General features: G+C 42.5%; 1 protein-coding gene across 2 annotated transcripts in view; it reads left to right on the forward strand.

Annotated features, from left to right (window-relative positions):
* LOC115102704 (espin-like) overlaps positions 1-23,109 on the forward strand; it is a 133,649-nt gene that overhangs the window by 21,414 nt on the left and 89,126 nt on the right. For both annotated transcript variants that reach the window (XM_065005560.1, XM_065005559.1), the window contains exons 3-6: positions 5,613-5,799; positions 11,295-11,477; positions 14,819-14,950; positions 22,028-22,277. In XM_065005560.1, the coding sequence (XP_064861632.1) occupies positions 5,613-5,799; positions 11,295-11,477; positions 14,819-14,950; positions 22,028-22,277 (752 nt within the window). The remainder of the gene's footprint in view (positions 1-5,612; positions 5,800-11,294; positions 11,478-14,818; positions 14,951-22,027; positions 22,278-23,109) is intronic.

Here is a 23,109-nt window from a genome sequence, read left to right on the forward strand (position 1 = left end):
AAACATTTATAATTGAGAGGAATATGTTAGTTAATGTAGAGACAGATGTTTCTGCATATATTTTTGGGGGCATAAAGTTAATTGACAACTTGCTAAATAGCGATTTATCTGAGTGTTATGACATGAGTATGAAATTGTAATTTGTGTTTAATGTTTTAGGGACTCCTGAGAAAGAATCTAAAGAATCTAGCCTGCTAAAGCATTTACTGCAAATGTAATGTACAATTGTGTAAGCGTGCCTTGCAATGCAGCTGATGTAACATAGCTAGCTAGCTATTTACTTATTGTGTAGTGAAGGATAAAAATAACTGTACGCCTATGGATGTGTAGCTAGCTACAGTATGTAGCCGATCTGTGTATGGACCCGGAAACGTTAGGTCCTGAACTAATATTCATACCAATCTATGAACCTCAGCTATCATAGTTGTTGTATCAACTTCAAGTCTGGATGGCATAAATGAAGCCTATTGATAGAGTAGAATATAATAACTTTATTGTGCCATGTCCTATATACATACTTTTAATGATGCTGTGTCTGCATGTATGCATTACAATTATACACTTCAACAGTGTTTACCGCTCCTGCTCCTGAGACATCAATCATTACACATTGTAACTATGCAATAGACTAGAAATATTATTTAAGTAAAGGCTGATTTGTAATTCATATATACAGAATAAGACACCTATGCATATCATACTCTCTTCATCTGCATTAATCTGAGGACACAGGATAGTATTTCAATGAGATACTTAATTTCACCAGTGGAGAATGTGAAACGCTTTATTGAAAGTTCATTATACAGGTGTTATAGATATATAATACATGCATTATGATAATTGTAATATAAATCAGTTCAATCTGTACGTCAATACACATATGGTGTGCATTATAAAATGAGGACGAAGGATGAGGTGTAGAAGACCAACCTTCGGGCCAACTGGGGGCCCAAGGCTATCTTAAGAGTGCGTGAGGTGGCGATGATGGGACTGGCTTCCTCTCACATCAAAACATACCTGCAGACGAGAGACAGAGCATGATTAAGCCTTGTATTTTTATTCTAACACGGTCAGTCATCATAATCATCAGGAGGTGAAATGTAAAACTGACCTTGGATCATTAACTCTGGGATTACTACATCTCTATCTGTATTTCAGTGTAAAGCATCTCTTTAATAATACTTCCTGTTGACCGGACCAAGGATTATCATCTGGCATGGTCAAAACAAGTTGATACAACAGTAGCTAAGATGGGGAGAAGTCTGTCCATAATAAAGTGCTTCTCTGGCTCTTTAACAACAGTATCAAAAGGCCTACAGCCCCGAGTTTTGTCTCACTTGGACTACTGTTCAGGCGTGTGGTCAGGTGCCACAGAGGAACCTTGGAAAATTACAATTAGCTCACAACAAGGCAAAACAGCTGGCCGCTAAATGTACACAAAGAGCTGACATTAATAATATGCATGTACATCTCTCATGGCTCAAAGTGGAGGAGAGATTGACTTCATCTATACTTGTTTTTGTAAGAAGTGTTGACATGCTGAATGTCTGTTTAAAAAAAATAAATAATAATAATTAAATACTAGCACACAGCTCGGACACCCATGCATACCCCACAAGACATGCCACCAGAGGTCTCTTCACAATTCTGAAGTCAAGAACAGACTATGGGAGGTACACTACTACGTAGAGTCATGGCTACATGTAACTCTATTCCACATCAAGCAGAATCAGATTTAAAAAACAGATAAAAACTAACACTATGGAAAAGCAGGGACTGTGAAGAGACGCACAGATACACGCTTACACATGATTTATTTTTCTTAAAATTGACTTAACTAGGCAACTCCGTTGAGAACAAATTCCTATTTACAATGATGGCCTACCCCGGCCAAACCCTAACCCGGACGACGCTGGGCCATTTGTGCGCCGCCCTATGGGACTCCAATCACGGCTGGTGGCGATACAGCCTGGAATAGAAACCGGGTTTGTAGTGACACCTCTAGCACTGAGATGCAGTGTCTTAGACCGCTGAACCAGGGTCTGTAGTGACCCCTCTAGCACTGAGATACAGTGCCTTAGACCGCTGAACCAGGGTCAGTAGTTACTCCTCTAACACTGAGATGCAGTGTCTTAGACCGCTGCACCACTCTACAAACATGTACACAGGGATTTTGTATTGTAGATATGTGATACTAGAGTAGTGGCCTAAGGGGACCCACTTAATGTGTTGTAAAAGTGTTATGAAATGTAATATTATAAATTGTATAGAACTGCCTTAATGTTGCTGGACCCCAGGAAGAGTGGGGGATCCTTAATAAATACAAATACTATCTCTGGGGTGCCAATCATTTTGTAAATTCCATTTGTCTTTCATTTCTAAAAATGTTTTTGGAAACTTAAGTTTACAAAAATAAAATTGGTTCTGATATGTTGAAAATCAAATCAGGTGTGGAGACAGTTTTTCTTTTAAATTTCTACTGAAATTAGATGAAATAGGGAATTATTTACGAAAACACTTAAACAACACAATGTAATTCCAAGTCAATCACACTTCTGTGAAATCAAACTGTCCACTTAGGAAGCAACAGTGATTGACAATAAATTTCACATGCTGTTGTGCTAATGGGATAGACAATAGGTGGAAATTATAGGCAATTAGCAAGACATCCCCCAATAAAGGAGTGGTTCTGCAGGAGGTGACCACAGACCACTTCTCAGTTCCTATGCTTCCTGGCTGATGTTTTGGTCACTTTTGAATGCTGGCGGTGCTTTCACTCTAGTGGTAGCATGAGACGAAGTCTACAACCCACACAAGTGGCTCAGGTAGTGCAGCTCATCCAGGATGGAACATCAATGCGAGCTGTGGCAAGAAGGTTTGCTGTGTCTGTCAGCAAGGCGCTACCAGGAGACAAGCCAGTACATCAGGAGACGTGGAGGAGGCCGTAGGAGGGCAACAACCCAGCAGCAGGACCGCTACCTCCGCCTTTGTGCAAGGAGGAGCAGGAGGAGCACTGCCAGAGCCCTGCAAAATGACCTCCAGCAGGCCACAAATGTGCATGTGTCTGCTCAAACGGTCAGAAACAGACTCCATGAGGGTGGTATGAGGGCCCGACGTCCACAGGTGGGGGTTGTGATTTACAGCCCAACACTGTGCAGGACGTTTGGCATTTGCCAGAGAACACCAAGATTGGCAAATTCGCCACTGGCGCCCTGTGCTCTTCACAGATGAAAGCAGGTTCACACTGAGCACATGTGACAGTCTGGAGATGCTGTGGAGAACGTTCTGCTGCCTGCAACATCCTCCAGCATGACCGGTTTGGCGGTGGGTCAGTCATGGTGTGGGGTGGCATTTCTTTGGGGGGCCGCACAGCCCTCCATGTGCTCGCCAGAGGTAGCCTGACTGCCATTAGGTACCGAGATGAGATCCTCAGACCCCTCGTGAGACCATATGCTGGTGCGGTTGGCCCTGGGTTCCTCCTAATGCAAGACAATGCTAGACCTCATGTGGCTGGAGTGTGTCAGCAGTTCCTGCAAGAGGAAGGCATTGATGCTATGGATTGGCCCGCCCGTTCCCCAGACCTGAATCCAATTGAGCACATCTGGGACATCATGTCTCGCTCCATCCACCAACGCCACATTGCACCACAGACTGTCCAGGAGTTGGCGGATGCTTTATTCCAGGTCTGGGAGGAGATCCCTCAGGAGACCATCCGCCACCTCATCAGGAGCATGCCCAGGCGTTGTAGGGAGGTCATACAGGCACGTGGAGGCCACACACACTACTGAGCCTCATTTTGACTTGTTTTAAGGACATTACATCAAAGTTGGATCAGACTGTAGTGTGGTTTTCCACTTTAATTTTGAGTGTGACTCCAAATCCAGACCTCCATGGGTTGATACATTTGATTTCCATTGATAATTTTTGTGTGATTTTGTTGTCAGCACATACAACTCATTCATTCAGATCTAGGATGTGTTATTTTAGTGTTCCCTTTATTTTTTTGAGCAGTGTATTTGGCCGCAACTGTACCTGTTGAGACTAAGGGTGCAGGCCACAGCAAGCTAGAAAACTGAAATAGTAGCACCTAAATAATTGAGAATGTCAAAAATGTAAGTGATTTTTGCACTAGTGCGACCATGTAAAGCCATCTTTCTCACACAAAGGTTGATCTGGGTGTGAGATAATCTATGAAATAATGATAAGATTGGCCTTGAAGGGGAGAAGGGTGTGTATTTTTACACTGTACATCCAGTAATAGTGGAGGCAATTTCAAGTTGACTAATTGAAAGCTTGAAAAAAATAGATATATATTGGGTGTGTGCGTTTGTGCGACGGTGTCATCTATTGTTGCACTTTGTATTGCTGCCCTCTCACAAGGACTAGCCCTTTGAAATCTACACCTGTACTCCAAAAGCACTTCCTTTACAGGAGTGCCTGAGTCTGTTTAGGCTAGAACTCAGTAAGTCCCCCTTGTCATGAGGCATCTCATAAGAGCACATGGACATCTTGGTGCATCTTCTCTCCAGTAGTATTTGAGGGGGGTTGTGTGAGTGTTAGTATATAAGCACCAGCCCCTTTCCATAAACCTATGTTGTTCTCCCTCTCCAGACCCCGGGATGCAGGAGAGCTCTTTAGTTACACTTTAGTTACACTCCTGAATAATGCAGTTGTCTGCCCACTTCCTGATGACAGAACTGCAGGTCCCTTTCCTGTGGTGAAATATTTAAGGGGTGATTGTTTTGACCTGGAGCATCACCCCAAATCCTAAGGATGCCCTGTCAGTAACACCTACTGTTTGGAGTTTTGTCATGTTCTTGAGACACAAAACAAAGGGGGAGGCTTACTCGGTCAAGTTAGTTGTTGGCTTGGGTTCTATGTTGTCTCTGTCCGGTGAGGTGAAACGGGGTGGAGTTGTTTGGTTTGAGGGGAGACACTCCTCCTTTACCCCTCCCCCTCTTACCCACTCCACCTGTCCCGTCCCTCCCTCCATTTCTGGCCTGTCACCACACAGCTGCCTGGTTAACCCTGGGGTAGTGAGGAGCAGAACCAGCGGGGCGGTAAAGCCTCTTAACGGGCTCATTGCCTGCTTGTCAGTCAGTGTCCAAATAAAGAAAGGCCTTATGGGATTTAGAGGGGAAGCACTTGTTCACTGCTTGACCTCCCGCTGTGACTAGGAGATCTGGGGCAAGTGTGGGAATTGTCATTGGATGGTCTATCCTGTTGGCCTTTGGGGAACTGTGAGAACATTGAGGGTGTAGTTTGGCTCCAGGGGGTGGAGTTGGCTCGATGTGCTAATCAGAATTACTTCCCCAGTTATGGTGACTTGGACTGGAGCCTCATGGAAAGGCTACTTATAGGGTTCCAACTTTGACCAAGCCCAATCTGAGGGTGTTATGAAGTTATGGTTGACCTGTCAGTGATTAGATTAGTTTGGGTATTCAGAACCCCCCCACGAATAGCATTAATGCCCAAGTGTTGGCAACCGGATCCATGTTTATACACTCTTCTCGTCTTACAACTATTTTGGGTGTTGTTCAAGAATCACAATGTAATTTTACATGGTAATTCATTCAATAAAGTTGAATACAGGTCTATTAATCCTCTTTTAGCGTTGTCGATTCCCAAACAAAGAATGGTGCCACACCCCTCTACCTGGCCTGCCAGGAGGGCCACCTGGAGGTCGTCCAATACCTGGTGAAGGACTGCGGGGCGGAGCCAAGCATCAGAGCCAATGACGGGATGACACCTCTGCATGCTGCTGCCCAAATGGGCCATAACACTGTCATTGTCTGGCTGGTAGGTCATTGTCCTGATTCATACGGTCTGCTTTTGTCATTTACTCTACTGTATTTGTTGTACTATTGTATTGTGTGTTTGGGTCCTAGACAAGCACTACATAAATCCACTGTGGGTGTACATAGGGCTGTTGCAGTGACTGTATTACTGCCACAACGGCAGTCATGAATCATGACCGCAGTCAAAATCCACGTGACCGTTGAGCCATGGTAATCTCCTCCTATGCACTCTGGACATGTTTTGGTAGTACCCAACTTTCTAAATACCATCAAGTCCTAATGGCCTGGTACTCAGGGCTCTATTGTCCCTCCATCAGGTCCTAATGGTCTGGTACTCAGGGCTCTATTGTCCCTCCATCAGGTCCTAATGGCCTGGTAGTCAGGGATCTACTGTCCCTCCACCAGGTCCTAATGGCCTGGTAGTCAGGGATCTACTGTCTCTCCATCAGGTCCTAATGGCCTGGTACTCAGGGATCTACTGTCCCTCCATCAGGTCCTAGTATAGATAGTCCTATACTGGATGGACTGGTTACATTATGCTATGCTCCTAACTTTCTATTCATGAGTCTGGGAGAGAATGTCTAGGTCTACGCAATGCTGTTGGTTCATTGATTGTGCAGGGTGGCTTACAGAGTTAGCCTACCATTATAGTGAATGTGATTTTAAAAAACCTAGTGAAAGGGATGTTTTTTATATTTTCATTATTTATAGGCCCACACATTTACCTTTTTAGCTACATCATATCTCACAACCATGAGTTTGGTCGGAATATCACCTGTCACGTAGCGAGAGGCTGAGGTAGACTATCAGGCCGAAGTAGACTATCCAACATGATTGAAAAATGAATTGGTAGGAAAGCGGCCTCCATTCGCTCTTGACTGCATACAGATGACATGTCTTTTTGCACCTGACTCTTTGATAATGGGCCATTCTAAATCGCAACTCATTTTATATATTAGTAAAGACAACATTTGAATTGAGAATAGTCTGATGGGTGAAAGTACGATCACTTGATGAAAGAGCATGTGCAGCCTGAGGGAAGCTTTTCTTGCGACTTTCTCAAATCATCAATAGCTTATAGTTGCATCATGCAGCCCATATATGGGGTGGCTAGTGGCTAGAGCATTGGACTAGTAACTGAAAGGTTGCAAGTTCAAATCCCCTAGCTGACAAGGTATAATTCTGTCATTCTGCCCCTGAACAGGCAGTTAACCCACTGTTCCTAGGCCTTCATTTAAAATAAGAATTTGTTCTTAACTGACTTGCCTAGTTAAATAAAGGTGTAAAAAAATATATATAAAGGCATTTTAAGGTTTGTATCATTCACAACTGAAATTGCCAAATCGGTTCTATATGTTAGATTTAGAGTTGTTTGAAATTATCACTTTTACGCTCAACACAGCCACTTCATATGCACACTCGCTCCAGAATATAAATATATAAAAGTATATAAAATGTCCTTTTCCATTTTATTCACTTCAATTATATTATTTTTACTATAAAATAATGGCACAGGACTGGTTGCATATCTTGTCTGCTAATTGAACAAGCCTGCGGCCTATGGCCCATAGCCAGATAACATACAGTAGGCCTGCTCATATTCTGTTCTTCTGAAATACATTTATGTCATGTTTCTTTAGACCTGCCTAAAATAATGGGATTATTGCAATGGTGTATTATGAAATAGATTTTTTTGAAATACTTTAAATTTTTTAATGTAGAAAAGGCACATCAGCGGCTTGTATGAGTGGAGGCTTGGAGATGCTAAACATGTTTATGCTAATTAAGGGTCAATTACCGTGAGATTGGCAGTTTTTTGCATGCCAATAATCAGCTGACAAAATGTCATGATGCCACAGACCTACATGTACTTTAGTACCCTTTTAACCATAAAGGACATACAGTGCCTTCAGAAAGTATTCACACCCCTTGACTTTATACACATTTTGTTACGTTACAGCCTTATTCTAAAATTGATTAAATTGTTTTCCCCCTCAGCAACCTACACACAATACCCCATAATGACAAAGCAAAAACAGTTTTTTAGAAATTGTTGCTAATTAAAAAAAGAAATAACCTAACTGATCACATTTACATAAGTATTCAGGCCCTTTACTCAGTACTTTGTTGAAGAACATTTGGGAGCAATTACAGCCTTGAGTCTTCTTGGGTATGATGCTACAAGCTTGGCCCACCTGTATTTGGTGAGTTCCTTAAATTCTTCTCTGCAGATCCTCTCAAGCTCTGTCAGGTTGGATGTTGAGCGTTGCTGCACAGCTATTTTCAGGTCTCTCCAGAGATGTTAGATCGGGTTCAAGTCTGGGCTCTGGCTGGGCTACTCAAGGACATTCAGAGACTTGTCTCGAAGCCACTCCTGCGTTGTATTGGCTGTGTGCTTAGGGTCGTTGTCCTGTTGGAAGGTGAACCTTCACCCCAGTATGATGTCCTGAGCGCTCTGGAGAAAGTTTTCATCAAGGAACTCTGTACTTTGCTCCATTGATCTTTGCCTCAATCTTGACTAGTCTCCCAGTCCTTGCTGCTGAAAAACATCCCAACAGCATGATCTTAGTTTCATCAAACCAGAGAATCTTGTTTCTCATGGTAAAACTCCAAGCGGGCTTTCATGTGCTTTTTTACTTTCGTCTGGCCACGCTACCATAAAGGCCTGATTGGTGAAGTGCTGCAGAGATCTTTGTCCTTCACAGGAAGGTTCTCCCATCTCCACAGAGGAACTCTAGATCTGTGACAAAGGCCCTGGGTGGTTGTAAACTTCTTCCATCTAAGAATGATGGAGGCCACTGTGTTCTTGGGGGACCTTCAACAATGCAGAAATGTGTCGGTGCCCTTCCCCAGATCTGTGCTTAGACACATGCCTGTCTCGGAACTCTATGGACAATTCCTTTAACCTCATGGCTTGGTTTTTGCTCTGACATGCACTGTCAACTGTGGGACCTTTATACAGTTGAAGTCGGAAGTTTACATACACCTTAGCCAAATACATTTAAACTCAGTTTTTACCAATTCCAGACATTTAATCCTAGTAAAAATTCCCTGTCTTAGGTCAGTTGGGATCACCACTTTATTTTAATGTGAAATATCAGAACAATAGTAGAGATTTATTTCAGGTTTTATTTCTTTCATCACATGCCCATGTGAAGTTTACATACACTCAATTAGTATTTGGTAGCATTGCCTTTAAATTGTTTAACTTGGGTCAAACGTTTCGGGTAGCCTTCCACAAGCTTCCCACAATAAGTTAGGTGAATTCTGCCCATTCCTCCTGACAGAGCTGGTGTAACTGAGTCAGGTTTGTAGGCCTCCATGCTTCGGATTGATTTGCACTTTTCGCACCAAAGTACGTTTGAATTAAAAATATATATTTCACCTTTATTTAATTAACCAGGTAGGCTAATTGAGAACAAGTTCTCATTTACAACTGCGACCTGGCCAAGATAAAGCAAAGCAGTGCGACACAAACAACAACACAGAGTTAAACATGAAATAAACAAACATACAGTCAACAACATATTAGAAAAAAAGTATATATTCAGTGTGTGCAAATGAGGTAAGATAAGGGAGGTAGGCAATAAATTGGCCATAGTGGCGAAATAATTACAATTTAGCAAGTAAACACTGGAGTGATAGATGTACAGAAGATGAATGGGATGAGGTTGTTGGATTGGCTATTTACAGATGGGCTATGTACAGGTGCAGTGATCTGTGAGCTGCTCTGACAGCTGGTGCTTAAAGTTAGTGAGGGAGATACAGTGGGGCAAAAAAGTATTTCGTCAGCCACCAATTGTGCAAGTTCTCCCACTTAAAAAGACGAGAGGCCTGTAATTTTCATCATAGGTACACTTCAACTATGACAGACAAAATTAGAAGAAAAAACCCCAGAAAATCACATTGTAGGATTTTTTATACATTTATTAGCAAATTATGAAAAGTCTCCAGCTCAGTGATTTTTGCCATTTGTTCCAGTCATTGGCAGCAGAGACCTGGAAGGAAAGGCAGCCAAAGGAGGAATTGGCTTTGGGGGGTGACCTGTGAAAATACTGTTTGTATGCATGTATGCATGTATGCATGCATACGCAACATTTGACCAGAAAACCAGGAATGATTGTTCCTGTAGTAGAACATTATGCCTTGTGTTTTAGTAATTTATTAGCAGCTCACCACCAGATACATACATGTACGCATACATACACAACAATAACACATTTGATTTACATAATCCCCTTCCATCTAAGTGCTTAACCTCTCCGATACAAGTGGGACGCTAGAAACGCTAGCGACCCACCTCGACAACAGCCAGTGAAATTGCAGGGCGCCAAATTCAAAACAACAGAAATCCCATAATTAAAATTCCTCAAACATATAAGTATTATACACCATTTTAAAGATAAACTTATTGTAAATCCAACCACAGTGTCCGATTTCAAAAAGGCTTTACTGCGAAAGCACACCATGCGATTATGTTAGGTCAGCGCCTAGTCACAGAAAACCATACAGCCATTTTCCAGCCAAGGAGAGGGCTCACAAAAGTCAGAAATAGTGATTAAATTAATCACTAACCTTTGATCTTCATCAGATGGCACTCCCTGATCTCCATGTTAGACAATACATGTGTGTTTTGTTCGATAAAGTTCATCTTTATGTCCAAATCTTTTTGTTTAGTCCAGTAATCCAAATGCACAAGGCACGGACACTAAATCCAGACGAAAAGTCAAAAAATGTCCATTAAAGTTCGTAGAAACTTGTTAAACGATGTATATAATCAATCTTTAGGATGTTTTTATCATAAATCTTCAATAATATTCCAACCGGACAATTTCTTTGTCTTTAGAAATGAAAGGGAACGGAGCTCGTGCTCACAGGCGCGCGTGTGACTAAACTAAAGGCTTTCAGCCTGACCACTTGTTGAAACAGCTCTTATTCGCTCCCCTTTCATGGTAGAAGCCTGAAACAATGTTCTAAAGACTGTTGACATCTAGTGGAAGCCCTAGGAAGTGCAATCTGACCCCATAGACACTGTATATTGGATAGGCAATCACTTGAAAAACTACAAACCTGAGATATCCCACTTCCTGGTTGGATTTTTATCAGGTTTTCGCCTGCCATATGAGTTCTGTTATACTCACAGACATAGTTCAAACAGTTTTAGAAACTTTAGTGTTTTCTATCCAAATCTACTAATAGTATGCATATCCTAGCCTCTGGGCCTGAGTAGCAGGCAGTTTACTCTGGGCACGCTTTTCATCCGGACGTGAAAATACTGCCCCCTACACCAAAGAAGTTAAAGCTCTTTAGTCTACAGAGCAGCACCCATCCACTACCAATGGTTGATAGAGAATGCTTAATGTTAGGGTTAATGGATACCAATTTGTTGGTGGGAAGTTGAACATCTATAAACTAAGGGGAGCCAACTAACAAAGTGTTACCGAACCAAATGGCAGCTGGCGCTACATACTGTTCAGCCTCTACTATCCGTTGCAGATGAGCTTCACAGAGATCAGCCTGTCAGACCGGGACGGTGACGGTGCCACGGCCATGCACTTCGCCGCCAGCCGCGGCCATGCCAAGGTGCTCAGCTGGCTGCTACTGCACGGTGGCGAGATCATCACCGATAGCTGGGGCGGAACGCCGCTACACGATGCTGCCGAGAACGGGGAGCTGGAGGTGTGTGTGGTGGGGGGGTTGCCAGTTTATAACCGTTCATAGGGAGAGATCTGTAGGAGAACACATGACAATGGTTCAATGGGGTTAGACACCGTATAGGGCTGTGTGTGAGGCTAGTCAAGACAGCAAGTGGGATGGGAATTACGAACAGGTAACTTCATACAAATCCAGAAATAGCCAAGGGAGCCCATTACACCATGCATTTGAGTGAGAGCGGAAAGTTGATATTGTCTCCCTAAGGTTAGACGCACAGTTTTTTTTTTATGAGCTGACATTCGTCTGTGTTGCTGTCTTTGTCACTGTCTCTCTCTTCCTCCGTCTCTTTTGCAGTTGTTTCTGACTCCTTCTCCCCATCTCTCTCTCTCTCTCTCTCGTTGACGATGTTGTTAGTATGTTCGCCTGCTGTTTTTGGTTTCTGTATGTTTGCTATGAGTATGAGCCGCATGCCTGTATTTGTATTCATTAAGGATCCCCAATAGCTGCTACCAAGGCAGCAGTTACTCTTCATGGGGTCCAGCAACATTAAGGCAGTTATACACAATTTAAAATATGACATTACATTTCATAACACTTTTCTTTGCCCTCATGCCACTACTCTACTACCACATATCTACAATACAAAATCCATGTGTGTGTGTAGATTGCGTGTCTTATCATGTGTATGTGTAAGCGTGTCTCTTCACAGTCCCCGCTGTTCTAGAATATGTATTTTTATACTGCTTGCATCAGTTACCTGATATGGAATAGAGTTCCATGTGGACATGGCTCTACATAATACTGTGCACATGTCAATACTTTTCTGCTTGATAACCAGTGCACTTTTCTGTATGTTGTAAAAGCGTTACATCGTCGCTGCCCATATCATTGCATAGTGCAGAAAATACACGAGAGTTCAGGGGCCTTGTTTTCACAAAGTTAACCATTTTCACTGTAGTGTCCAAAACTTCTTTCAAGTTGTCAGGCATTCCCTTGGCAGGAAGAGGCTTTCGGTGGATGCTGCAGTGTACCCACCTGGTGTCGGGAGCAACTGCTTGCATGCGCATTACCACTCCACTATGTCTCCCTGTCATGGCTTTTGCGCCGTCAGTACAGATACCAACACATCTTGACCACCAAAGTCCATTTGATGTCACAAAGTTGTCCAGTACTTAAAAACTCTCCTGGTTTCCAGTGGTTTGCAGAAGGGGATGTCTTCCTTAACTGGCCATGCATAAACGTAACAGACATATACCAGGAGCTGTCCCAGGCCCGCCACGTCTGTTGACTCATCCAACTGTAACGCATAGAATTCACTGGCTTGTATGCAAACCAGTAATTGTTTCAAAACATCTCTTGCCATGTCACTAATGCATTGTGAACAGTAGTGTTTGAAGATGATGTCTGTGTAGTTTTCTTGGCCTTTCCCCCAGCGTTGTCCCAGTAATATCTGCGGCAGCAGGAAGAATTAAGTCCTCCACAATAGTATGGAGCTTGCCTGTCCTAGCCCCTCGGTAGTTCACCATATAAGACGCTTCTAGCCCCTTCTTATTAACTGTATCTGTTGCTTTTATACTACTTGAAAGTCATCTTTATTATCTCTGAAAACACTTCCATGGCTTATTTTTCAAATTGGCATGTTTTGTTTCTAAATATCTGTGTAAGAGTGAAGGTTTCATTGAGTTGTGAGAGAGTACTTTTGCACATATAACATACTGTGGCTGACGAAAGGCACCCAATATAAGTGAACCCAAAATCAATGTTGTTCTCATCATATGTGCGCCTCTTCGATGGTCCAACATCCGTGTCTGTTCAGTGCTTTCCTGGGTAAGGGGGCAGTAGCTCTTCAGCTGCATCTGTGTCCATGCTAGCTGGGCTAACAACAAATGTAGAATTACTGATGCTAGCATTGGATGTGGTCGTGGAAGCAGAACAACAGGTGCAGGTGTAGTACTGCTGGTAGTAGCAGCATGATGTCCTAGTAGTAGTAGCAGTACTACCAGTAGAGCTGGTAGTAGAAGTACGATGCCCTAGTAGTAGTAGCAGTACTACCAGTAGAGCTGGTAGTAGCAGTATGATGTCCTAGTAGTAGTAGCAGTATGATGTCCCTAGTAGTAGTAGCATTACTACCAGTAGAGCTGGTCTGTGTCTCTAAATTTTATTTTTGGCAGTGAAACGAGGCTACTAAAGCGAGGAAAAAAACCTCACCCAAATGTATAGCCTCGTTGGAAAATATAAATGGACTGTTTGAAAATGTGGAAAAAAACTACAAATGAAATTTTTATTTGGAGTATCCCCAACGGCATTGCGCGTATCCCAGTTTGGGAACACCTGCGTTAGGAGATTGTCACGTTCTGACCTTTATTTCCTTTGTTTTGTCTTTAATTAGTATGGTCAGGGCGTGAGTTGGGGTGGGCAGTGTTTTTCTATGTTGGGGTTTTGAGTTCAGCCTAGTATGGTTCTCAATCAGAGGCAGGTGTCGTTAGTTGTCTCTGATTGAATCATACTTAGGTAGCCTGGGTTTCACTTTTGGTTTGTGGGTGTTTGTTTCCGTACGGTACTGTTTCGGTTTTCGTTCATGTTTATTGTTTTATATTTCATAGTGTTCAGTTTATCTTAAAATAAATGTTATGGACACCTATCACGCTGCGCATTGGTCCTCCGATCCTTCTCGCTACTCCTCCTCCTCAGAGGAGGAAGAATGCCGTTACAGAGATAAAGCAGACTCTTCATTTCACCTGTCACAGACCGGATCACTCACTGTTGCAGCACTCCAGGAGATCTAGTTACAGTATGGAATTCACAACTAAAGGTTTGCCAGCCAGATATGACTATTAAGTTAACGGTATAAAATGTGCAAAATGCTCTGCAGTTGTGCATTTGGTTAGCAAATTTAATAGCTAATTATCTAGCTAAGTGGTTAGCTTCTTGCAAAAACAAGCTTCTCTAGGTGACAACAGAGAATCCCCTCCTGGATCAAGAACCTTCTGTCAAACATTTATTTTGTGTGAGTAGCATTTTTTTTGTTACTTGTATAACTTTGAGCTGGGGATGTCTGTCCTGCAAGTGGTTTGTCAGAGACTGTATAAAATGTTTGCAATGTGCATGTTAGCATTTAGCTAGCATTCACTGTGGGATTTTACACGTACTTGTTAGCATTGCTAACCTTTGGATTCAGAGGGTCAGTGGGGCTTGAAAATAGTGGCCCTTGTGTTCAGTGCCAGTATTACCAAATATCCCTGGTTAGCAACATGTCGAAATTAAGGTTTGACAATCTGGATAACGGACATTTGGCTTACTCCTAAAAAGAACGGACAAAGTTTTGTCCGTTCAGTGTGTCCTTCTCCTCTCTCTTTCTCTCCTAGTGCTGTCAGATCCTGGTGGTGAATGGGGTGGACCTGGGCATACGGGACCAGGACGGCTTCTCGTCGGCTGACTTGGCAGAGTACAACGGGCACGTCCAGTGTGCCAAGTACCTGTGCACTGTTGAGAACATGGTGAGACACAGGATGCATTAGACAGGACACACTGTAGTGAAATTGTTTCAACGGAAAATGAAATGTAGTCCGTTTTCTTCCACTGGTGCCTAATGAATACAACCCAGGTGAAATTTGTAGGTAGGGGGGGTTATCTAGATGAGAGGAAGATTAAGTCTATTCCAGCCAGGGCACTAAATTCACTTTTTTCATGGTAGCACTGTTGCCCCGAACTTCAAAAGTAAGAAGCACCAGTTAAAATGTAGATTTTTAAATATTTTTTTTACTGCAAATGACTGTCCTATTATTCTTAATTGTCATCAAATGTTACCTTGATGTAGAACTCACTAGAGTGGGCAAGACAGAATAAAAACAACTTTTTAATAACAGTATTCAAAAGTGCAACATCAAACAATTTTATATAGGTGAATTAAATAATCTTGTATACTGTTTGACAGGATACCTCATTTCCATATGTTGATTTGTAATCCATCATTTTTCTGCATGAGTAACATGGGTCTGAATTTGGTAAAAGCCATCTCTTCTTTGGCAATGCAGTAAGCGGTGTTCAATTTAATCTGTAGCTGAGTTAGCTGCCTGTTCACCGGCTTGTTCCCTGTCAAATACGGCTGTCTGGTAGTAGACGTAGTGATGTTGTTCCTGCCCCCTTCCCTCAATGCACTTGTCCAGGAAATTGATGTGCTTTTGGCATAAGTTATGTTTTAGCAATGACTTGTGTTTTAGGTTGCTGGACCCAGAAGCAAAATAAGTTTTCCCTGCTGCTTTTACCCCACACAGTGTGTAGCTTTATCCCTCCTTAGCCACTTGAATTCACGAAGTCACCCCTCTCGAAAACATGTAGATCTTTGACTTTTTCTGAGATGGATCGGTAGCAGATATCCGACATTGTCCATCTTCTGGTTGTGGTTAATCATTTCATAATTAGTTTCCTGCTAAGGAAAGCTTCAATTCTGCCGCATTTTGTTGTTCTTGCTAGCTAGCTAATGCCATTACTTAGCTGACAAAGGGGCAGCACAATTCTGAGGGAAAGTTTGCTTGAAAAGGGATTGGTTGTGTGCCTGGCATGTGATTTGATTTAATTAGCTACATTTAAACATTTGTAGCGTTATGATTTGTACACAATGTTTCAGTCTGTCTTGTTTGAGCAGTGAAGAAGTGTTGCGGTGTAATATTGTTATGCAATTATATACACAGTGCTCCCAAAATAAAAGATATTAGTCGCACAGCAACATTTTTAGTTAAACTGGGGGAGCCTTGAATCCAGCTTGAATGTAAAGATAATACACTGCTCAAAAAATATAGGGAACACTTAAACAACACAATGTAACTCCTTAATAAATACAAATACTATCTCTGGGGTGCCAATCATTTTGTAAATTCCATTTGTCTTTCATTTCTAAAAATGTTTTTGGAAACTTAAGTTTACAAAAATAAAATTGGTTCTGATATGTTGAAAATCAAATCAGGTGTGGAGACAGTTTTTCTTTTAAATTTCTACTGAAATTAGATGAAATAGGGAATTATTTACGAAAACACTTAAACAACACAATGTAATTCCAAGTCAATCACACTTCTGTGAAATCAAACTGTCCACTTAGGAAGCAACACTGATTGACAATAAATTTCACATGCTGTTGTGCAAATCGAATAGACAACAGGTGGAAATTATAGGCAATTAGCAAGACAGCCCCAATAAAGGAGTGGTTCTGCAGGTGGGGACCACAGACCACTTCTCAGTTCCTATGCTTCCTGGCTGATGTTTTGGTCACTTTTGAATGCTGGCGGTGCTTTCACTCTAGTGGTAGCATGAGACGGAGTCTACAACCCACACAAGTGGCTCAGGTAGTGCAGCTCATCCAGGATGGGACATCAATGTGAGCTGTGGCAAGAAGGTTTGCTGTGTCTGTCAGCGTAGTGTCCAGAGCATGGAGGCGCTACCAGGAGACAGGCCAGTACATCAGGAGACGTGGAGGAGGCCGTAGGAGGGCAACAACCCAGCAGCAGGACCGCTACCTCCGCCCTGCAAAATGACCACAAATGTGCATGTGTCTGCTCAAACGGTCAGAAACAGACTCCATGAGGGTGGTATGAGGGCCCGACGTCCACAGGTGGGGGTTGTGCTTACAGCCCAACACCGTGCAGGACGTTTGGCATTTGCCAGAGAACACCACTGGCGCCCTGTGCTCTTCACAGATGAAAGCAGGTTCACACTGAGCACATGTGACAGTCTGGAGATGCTGTGGAGAACGTTCTGCTGCCTGCAACATCCTCCAGCATGACCGGTTTGGCAGTGGGTCAGTCATGGTGTGGGGTGGCATTTCTTTGGGGGGCCGCACAGCCCTCCATTTGCTCGCCAGAGGTAGTGAGACTGCCATTAGTTACCGAGCTGAGATGTGGCTGGAGTGTGTCAGCAGTTCCTGCAAGAGGAAGGCATTGATGCTATGGACTGGCCCGCCCGTTCCCCAGACCTGAATCCAATTGAGCACATCTGGGACATCATGTCTCGCTCCATCCACCAACGCCACATTGCACCACAGACTGTCCAGGAGTTGGCGGATGCTTTAGTCCAGGTCTGGGAGGAGATCCCTCAGGAGACCATCCGCCACCTCATCAGGAGCATGCCCAGGTGTTGTAGGGAGGTCATACAGGCACGTGGAGGCCACACACACTACTGAGCCTCATTTGACTGTTATGGCTGCGATCCCCGTACAGGGACCAACATCAGGGGAAATTTCAGAGTGACAACTAAAAATACAACTTCGTAACATTAAACATTCGTGAAAATGCAAGTGTCTTACACCCTTCAAAAGATACAAATCTTGGTAATCAAACTACGTTTTCCAATTTAAAATAGCTATTACAGAGAACAAATCCCAGGCTTTTGTTTGAGAAGAGCAATCAAGAACAGAAACATTTTCCGCCATGACAGTTTCTACACATTCACATCTGAAGGTAAAATTATGACATACATACTGATATATTGCCCTTATTTCTCTTCTTGAGTGTTCCATTGATCAAATGAAGTGCCGTTTTCTTTGATAAAATCAATTTTTATAGCCTAAATCGATACATTTTTTAAACCCTCTGTGCCTTGAATTCAATCTCTATCAATTTTTTACGGAGCATTCGGCCTGATTACACACGGTAAACCAACGTTTATCTAGTCATGGTGGGTTTCAGTGCATTCCTCTGGATGTTTGCAACACAGCCAAACGTTGTTTTTTTTGCAGGGAGTATTGACCGACGTGAATTGATTTGACGACAACGAGCAATTACTCCCTTACGCACCAATAATTTTAGCGAAGCTTCAATGATTGACTGTATTTCTGCCCAATGACCACTGATCTTCTTGAAATCTAGCTGGTTAGATAGCCAATGAGCTGAGGTAAAAGCCAGTATGTAATGGTTTGGGGTTGGACCACAATTCCTTGGTTGTAATCGCACGTGCAGGGAACAACATTTTCACCTTGACGATCAGAGGAGTTGCTGTAAGGCTTTTTACGCGCAGCTGTATTTCGGAAAGTTGGAGTTTCAACGTTTTCATTGAAGATATCATGGCGAATACATCATGTAAAGCGAAGTCAAACTCTAAAGTGAAAGTGAGACAGATTTTTTTTTTGAGGAATCTTGGAGTGTTATGACTCAAACGAACTGAGGAGCTGTTTCTGCAAGGACAGGACGTACTTCTGGACGGGTAAGTGCTAATGCCGTTTTATGAAATATAAAAATATATATTATATATTAATTTATATATATATTTTTTTTTTTGCAATGAAATGTGTAGTGTGTGTGTGTGTGTTGGTTTGTTTGTGTGTGTGTGTATATATATATACAGTGCCTTGCGAAAGTATTCGGCCCCCTTGAACTTTGCGACCTTTTGCCACATTTCAGGCTTCAAACATAAAGATATAAAACTGTATTTTTTTGTGAAGAATCAACAACAAGTGGGACACAATCATGAAGTGGAACTACATTTATTGGATATTTCAAACTTTTTTAACAAATCAAAAACTGAAAAATTGGGCGTGCAAAATTATTCAGCCCCCTTAAGTTAATACTTTGTAGCGCCACCTTTTGCTGCGATTACAGCTGTAAGTCGCTTGGGGTATGTCTCTATCAGTTTTGCACATCGAGAGACTGAATTTTTTTCCCATTCGTCCTTGCAAAACAGCTCGAGCTCAGTGAGGTTGGATGGAGAGCATTTGTGAACAGCAGTTTTCAGTTCTTTCCACAGATTCTCGATTGGATTCAGGTCTGGACTTTGACTTGGCCATTCTAACACCTGGATATGTTTATTTTTGAACCATTCCATTGTAGATTTTGCTTTATGTTTTGGCTCATTGTCTTGTTGGAAGACAAATCTCCGTCCCAGTCTCAGGTTATTTGCAGACTCCATCAGGTTTTCTTCCAGAATGGTCCTGTATTTGGCTCCATCCATCTTCCCATCAATTTTAACCATCTTCCCTGTCCCTGCTGAAGAAAAGCAGGCCCAATCCATGATGCTGCCACCACCATGTTTGACAGTGGGGATGGTGTGTTCAGGGTGATGAGCTGTGTTGCTTTTACGCCAAACATAACGTTATGCATTGTTGCCAAAAAGGTCAATTTTGGTTTCATCTGACCAGAGCACCTTCTTCCACATGTTTGGTGTGTCTCCCAGGTGGCTTGTGGCAAACTTTAAACGACACTTTTTATGGATATCTTTAAGAAATGGCTTTCTTCTTGCCATTCTTCCATAAAGGCCAGATTTGTGCAATATACGACTGATTGTTGTCCTATGGACAGAGTCTCCCACCTCAGCTGTAGATCTCTGCAGTTCATCCAGAGTGATCATGGGCCTCTTGGCTGCATCTCTGATCAGTCTTCTCCTTGTATGAGCTGAAAAATTAGAGGGACGGCCAGGTCTTGGTAGATTTGCAGTGGTCTGATACTCCTTCCATTTCAATATTATCGCTTGCACAGTGCTCCTTGGGATGTTGAAAGCTTGGGAAATCTTTTTGTATCCAAATCCGGCTTTAAACTTCTTCACAACAGTATCTCGGACCTGCCTGGTGTGTTCCTTGTTCTTCATGATGCTCTCTGTGCTTTTAATGGACCTCTGAGACTATCACAGTGCAGGTGCATTTATACGGAGACTTGATTACACACAGGTGGATTGTGTTTATCATCATTAGTCATTTAGGCCAACATTGGATCATTCAGAGATCCTCACTGAACTTCTGGAGAGAGTTTGCTGCACTGAAAGTAAAGGGGCTGAATAATTTTGCACGCCCAATTTTTCAGTTTTTGATTTGTTAAAAAAGTTTGAAATATCCAATAAATGTCGTTCCACTTCATGATTGTGTCCCACTTGTTGTTGATTCTTCACAAAAAAATACAGTTTTATATCTTTATGTTTGAAGCCTGAAATGTGGCAAAAGTTCGCAAAATTCAAGGGGGCCGAATAATTTTGCAAGGCACTGTACATATATACAACAATGGCCAGAGTTGAATGGAACACCTTAGTGACTGTTCCCTCTGCTCTATACAATCAATACATATCTGTTTATTTTATGTGATGATAAAAGGCTCATACAATACAAATATTTTTTAAATGTTTTCTTTCACAGTGATAGCGACTCCGACTGGGAGGCCCCGGTGCCAAGCTGCCCGCTCTACCTGTGCCCCCAGTGGTGTTCATATGCCACAGGTCATTACTGCAGGCATGACTGTGCCTCAGGGCCAAAAGGGCACAGCATGGAGGCGTCGTTTTGTTCTGTGTCGCATGAAATGCACCACTTGTTCAGTTTGCCTCTGCTTTACATCAGAAAGAGACTGCTATGGGACATGGCACAGGCAGCAAAATATTATGACGAGGACTTCCAAGGGGTGTGTACTGTTTTTTTTGTTTGTTTTTTCTAATATTTTTTAAAACATTTTTTGCTTTTTGATATGTTGTGTATAGTTATTTGCACTGCTGTATATAGTTATAGGTCATTTCACCAATTTGGCCACTTGGGTACATTTGGGCAACTTGTGTGGGACACCTGGGTGACTTCATGCTAAATGTCATGTAGCTCACCCATTCCTGAAGTTATCAGTCCGAAACTTTGCACACCTACAGCTGCCCTCTTGTGTTATCCATCAAAATTATCTCCAGCATCCTATCTGACTGTGTGGCTATTCTAGTACATGTGAAAGATGATACTACAACAATAAAAAACAGAAAACGTATGCTCTTTCTTTCTCTTTTCTTCCACCAGATCTACTGTGTTATATTCTCCTGCATTAAATGAACATTTCCACAAACTTCAGAATGTTTCCATTCAAATGATACCAAGAATATGCATATCATTGCCTCTGGGGCTGAGCTACAGGCAGTTAGATTTGGGTATGTCTTCAGGTGGAAATTGAGAACAAAGGGATGCAGAAATATTGGAACAAAGTTGTCTAATGAAGGCTTAGAATTCTCCAATCCTGTAACCTACGTTGTACAGTGCCATATTTTCCATATTTTCCATTCCATCCTATCTGTCCCCTGAGGGTTTTGTTTTTTGTTTATCTCTGAATAGAAACAACATAATATTAATCAAATTAATTAAGCCAAATTTCTTCAAATCAATCCCGTATACTATGTTATTACAAAAAAAAAACGTTTTAAATTCTCTGGTAATGCCAATACAGAATACTATCAAATGCTTCTCAAAAATGCCCTCTGGTGGTCAAACTAGCAGTAACAGAAGAAATGGTTGACAAATACATAATGTGCCACAGAATGCTGCAGCAGCATGTAAGGTGTCTCGCAGTGTGACGCAACTTTTAAAGGAGGAACCATTGTACAGTAAGTTGTACAACTTGAGTATGTAGAGCAAGATAGAAATGTATCATGTGTAAGAGATGATTATCGTTGTGTCAACTCTAATTGTTACATTTCGATACAACATTCAAAATGTTTGACTTCACTGAACACACCCCAAGACAAGCAAGCACACTCATTTTCTTGAGGAAATGTACCTTTTCAGTCTAAGTTAGGTTGCCCTCCCCCGGTTCCTGGTTGACCTTGTTTTGTTAACCCCTCGTTGTGGTTGTCTTATCCAGAGTGTGGCACACCGCGTGCTTTCCAGGGACCCATCGGCCGACCTGGAGTACAGCAAGCAGCACGACATGGGCCTGTCATCCCCCAACAACACAATGTCCTCAGCGGGGTCGCGGCAGACCCAGCAACCGGCCCAATTCGACATGGGCTCGCCCTCCAGCACCCTGTCCAACTACGACTCAGCCAACTCCAGCCAGTGTAGCATGGGAGAAAAGCGGAGCAGCTCACCCCCTTCATCACGAGCCCCCACTGGTCAGACACACACACACACACGCACCCCACACACACACGCACCCCAGCTTTCACACACACGCACCCCACACGCACCCCAGCTTTCACACACACGCACCCCTGATTTCACACACATGCACCCCACACCCCAGATTTCACACACATGCACCCCACTCTCGTGCACACACACACACACGCTCCCTCACACACATTAACTTTCTGAACTAGCTGGATTGAACTATAGGAAAATTGAATTAAGGACAATAGTTAAGATTACACAGGGGGAAAAAATAGTCATGTTCATGTTATGGTGAGGCAATCGGTGCCAGGATCTATGAATACACTATTTGTAGGATTTTCCTAGCCTGGTATGAAAACAGTTTGCACTTTAGCCAATTTTAGAGTGTGTGTGTGACCCCAAACATTACATTTTTGATTCGGTAATGTGTACACTATTATCATAACAATTGTGGGAACTACCACCACTCATCTGACTGGAACAAATTCCATGTAACAATTTGCATTCCTTTGTATGATGCCACAACAGCGCTCCATACTAGTGCTTCCCTCTAGTGGCAGGTAGGATAAATAATCTGTTTGTGAATCAACCACTGCATCCAAACCAAGTGTCTCCAAATGCAATCCTGGAGAGCTACTGGGTGTTCAAGCTTTTGTTCCACACCTGCACTATTATTAGAAAAAGTTAATGGATTTTATAGTGCTTTTCCAGGTGCGCAAAGCATGTGGATGAAACAAAATCATCCAACAGCTATAATGTGCAATACCCAACCTGGGTGTTTCTATGTCCTTAGAAATAGAACTCCTAGAACAGCCGTTAGTCCACCCATCACCC

Source organism: Oncorhynchus nerka, linkage group LG20 (assembly GCF_034236695.1).
Source record: "Oncorhynchus nerka isolate Pitt River linkage group LG20, Oner_Uvic_2.0, whole genome shotgun sequence".
Taxonomy (NCBI): domain Eukaryota; kingdom Metazoa; phylum Chordata; class Actinopteri; order Salmoniformes; family Salmonidae; genus Oncorhynchus; species Oncorhynchus nerka.